A 2870-nucleotide genomic window follows, 5' to 3' on the forward strand; every position below is an offset into this window, starting at 1 on the left:
TCGTGGTCTGTCCCTGCCGCTTCCGGTTGTCAGTTTCAGCTGTCCGCTGTAGTGGTTGGTATATTGGGTCAGGTCGATGTGTTTGTTGATGGAGTCAACCTGGAGGCAAACACATCGACCTGGACCCAATATACCAACCATTACAGCGGACAGCTGAAACTGACAACTGGAAGCGGCAGGGACAGACCACTATAAACACCGGAGGAAACATCAAAGAAGCGCTTTGCAGGAGGCTCCCAAGCACTGATGATGTCGCCTAGCCAGGGGACGAAACGTTTGCAACAAAAACTTCCAGCTCGGTGAACAGAACCACAACAACGAGCACCCGAGCTACAAATCTTCGCACAAACCTTGAATGTTGTTAATGTACCCACCTCAAATACTTCCACTGGCAGCTCATTCCATATGCATACCACCTTCTGTGTAAAACATTTGCCCATCAGGTTCCCTTTTATTCTTTCCCCTCACACCTTAAACTGATGCCTTCTCGTCCTCGATTCCCCTACCCTGGGAAAAAGACTGATTGCATTCACCGTCTCCATGCCCTTCATGATCTTATACACTTCCATAAGAACCCCACTCAGTCTTCTATGCTTTAAAGAAAAATGCCATAGCTCATCCAACCTTTCCCTATAACTCAGACAGTTAAATCCTGGCAACATCCTTATACATTTCTTCTGCACTCTTTCCATTTTAATAGCATCCTTCTTCTAGCAAGATGACCAAAACTGAATACTCCAAGTACGGCCTCACCAATGTCCTGTACAACTACAACATAACTTGCAACTTTTATACTCAATGCCCTGACTGATGAAGGCCAGTGTGCTAAAAGCCTTCTTCACACTGCCCTGTCTGCCTGTACCTGAACTCCGAGGTCCCTGTGTTGCACTGCAGTCTTTAAGGCCCTACCATTCACCATGAAACTCAGACCTTGATTTGACTTGCCAAAATGTAACACCTCACATTTATCTATATTAAACTCCATTTGCCATTTTCTTGACCCACTTCCCCAGCTGATCAAGGTCCTGCTGCCATTTTGGATAACCTTCCTCATTGCCCACAATGCTGCCTATTTTAATATCAGCAAACTTACTAATCATGCCTTGTACATTCCCATCCAAATCATTGATACAGATAACAAACAGCAATTGGCCCAGCACCAACCCTCAAGGTATACCACTTGTCACAGGCCTCCAGTATAACAAGCATCCTTCCACTATTACCCTGTGCTTCCTACCATCAAGCCAATTATGTATCCAATTTGCCAGTGTCCCCCTGTATTCCATTTGATCTAACCTTCCAGAGAAGCCTACTATGTGGAACTTTATCAACTCCATCAGTTGCATTTGAGAACCTGGGAATCCTCACCCTGATGTAATACCACTTCTCTTTTTTCCACCAAAGTCTTCTAGCTGCAGATTACATGCACCTCCCTGACAAGAGGGCCACGGAGCTAGTGCAGCTAGTTGTATGCCACACTAATCATGCAATGGTGAGCCCCTTCTGAATGTCTCATCAGTTGGCAGTACGTTTCACACTGGGCACCATACAATCTTTGATGAAGCAGGCAGCATGTAGTTTCCATGTTACCTGCCTCAATATGATTAGGCTTGAGTACATATCATGGTCTCCACATCCATTATCAGACCTAATCAAAATTTTCCCCTTTTGTATTGATATGGATTATTTGGTTGATCATTCATAATTGAAATTTTATAATATTTATAATCGTGTTTAAATTATAAGTTCAGTTATGTTATATTTATATAAAGGAAAGCTGGAACAAGCAATCAAGTCTTTTTTTGTTTACATAGTAAAAAATTATTTATGAAGTGTTTACTGCCGTGCTGTTTGCACCTTTATTGTACCTTTTCCTTGTGACCTACAGTGCTGAAAATGATGGACTTGTCAGAGTGAGTGATTTCACCAACTGCTGACCGAACAAGTAATATATCATCCAGCAACTTCAGAAACTTGAAGGTTACGTAATAGATGAAATTAATTTCATCTTTAGAAAACTCACCTCTTAATAATGGAGTTACTGTGTCAGTAGTGCTGCATAAGTTGCATAAATCAATAAACCTCTTACTCTAGTGAGGTCATGTATTTTCTGAGGTCTGTGTTTAATGTATCAATAACAGACATCTATTAGCTATTAACATCCATAAAGCAACTCATTGATTTGTTCAAACAATTTTGCTTTCTTATTATCTGAGGACATATCTAATCAACATAATAATCAGCATTGCATTAGCAGAAAATTTAGCAAGTTCAATATTAATTAATGTTTTATTATATTCATTTTAAAAACAATTATAAAAAGTGACATGTTATATTAGTGGTTGATATCAGTTTTATGTAATGTATTATGTGCAAGTATAACAAAAGTGTAAATCCAAAACTTCAAATGCAACAATTCTTATCTACTTATTGCTGAGAATCTCCAAATGTTTTATCACCCATAATGCATCAAATATGCTTTCCAACTCATTCTGCAACTTACTATCCAAGAAACATTTTCTGTAATTTTATTCATTTATCCTATGGATGAAGAAGAAGAGCCATTTGGAAAAAAGGTTGAATATACTTCAGAGATTTGAGAAGATTGAATGCAAAGAAATGTTGCAACTGAGTACTGTGCCAGATATCACACTGGAAGCATAGTTAGATGAAAAACTATAACATTTTCCATTTATTTGTTTAAGGCACTAATTTTCTTCAGAGCGAAGATGTCACCCGTTTTAAGCATTGCAAATTTCTTCTGTAAAAATGAAAAGAAAAACCCAAAGCCTATTCAGCAATTCTTCAAAAGACTGCCTAAAATGACACTGCTCTCCAAAGTTGGCCACTTCAAAATGCAAACACGGTGA

The 2870-nt window shown here is 39.1% G+C and overlaps 1 protein-coding gene across 2 annotated transcripts in view; it reads left to right on the forward strand.

Annotated features, from left to right (window-relative positions):
- Window positions 1–2201, forward strand: part of LOC122551596 (ropporin-1-like) — a 55066-nt gene extending 52865 nt beyond the window's left edge. For both annotated transcript variants that reach the window (XM_043693738.1, XM_043693739.1), the window contains exon 6: window positions 1889–2201. In XM_043693738.1, coding sequence (XP_043549673.1) covers window positions 1889–1937 — 49 coding nt within the window. In that variant the 3' untranslated portion in view covers window positions 1938–2201. The remainder of the gene's footprint in view (window positions 1–1888) is intronic.
- Window positions 2202–2870: the final 669 nt, after the last annotated feature.

This window comes from Chiloscyllium plagiosum, chromosome 7 (genome assembly GCF_004010195.1).
Source record: "Chiloscyllium plagiosum isolate BGI_BamShark_2017 chromosome 7, ASM401019v2, whole genome shotgun sequence".
NCBI lineage: Eukaryota > Metazoa > Chordata > Chondrichthyes > Orectolobiformes > Hemiscylliidae > Chiloscyllium > Chiloscyllium plagiosum.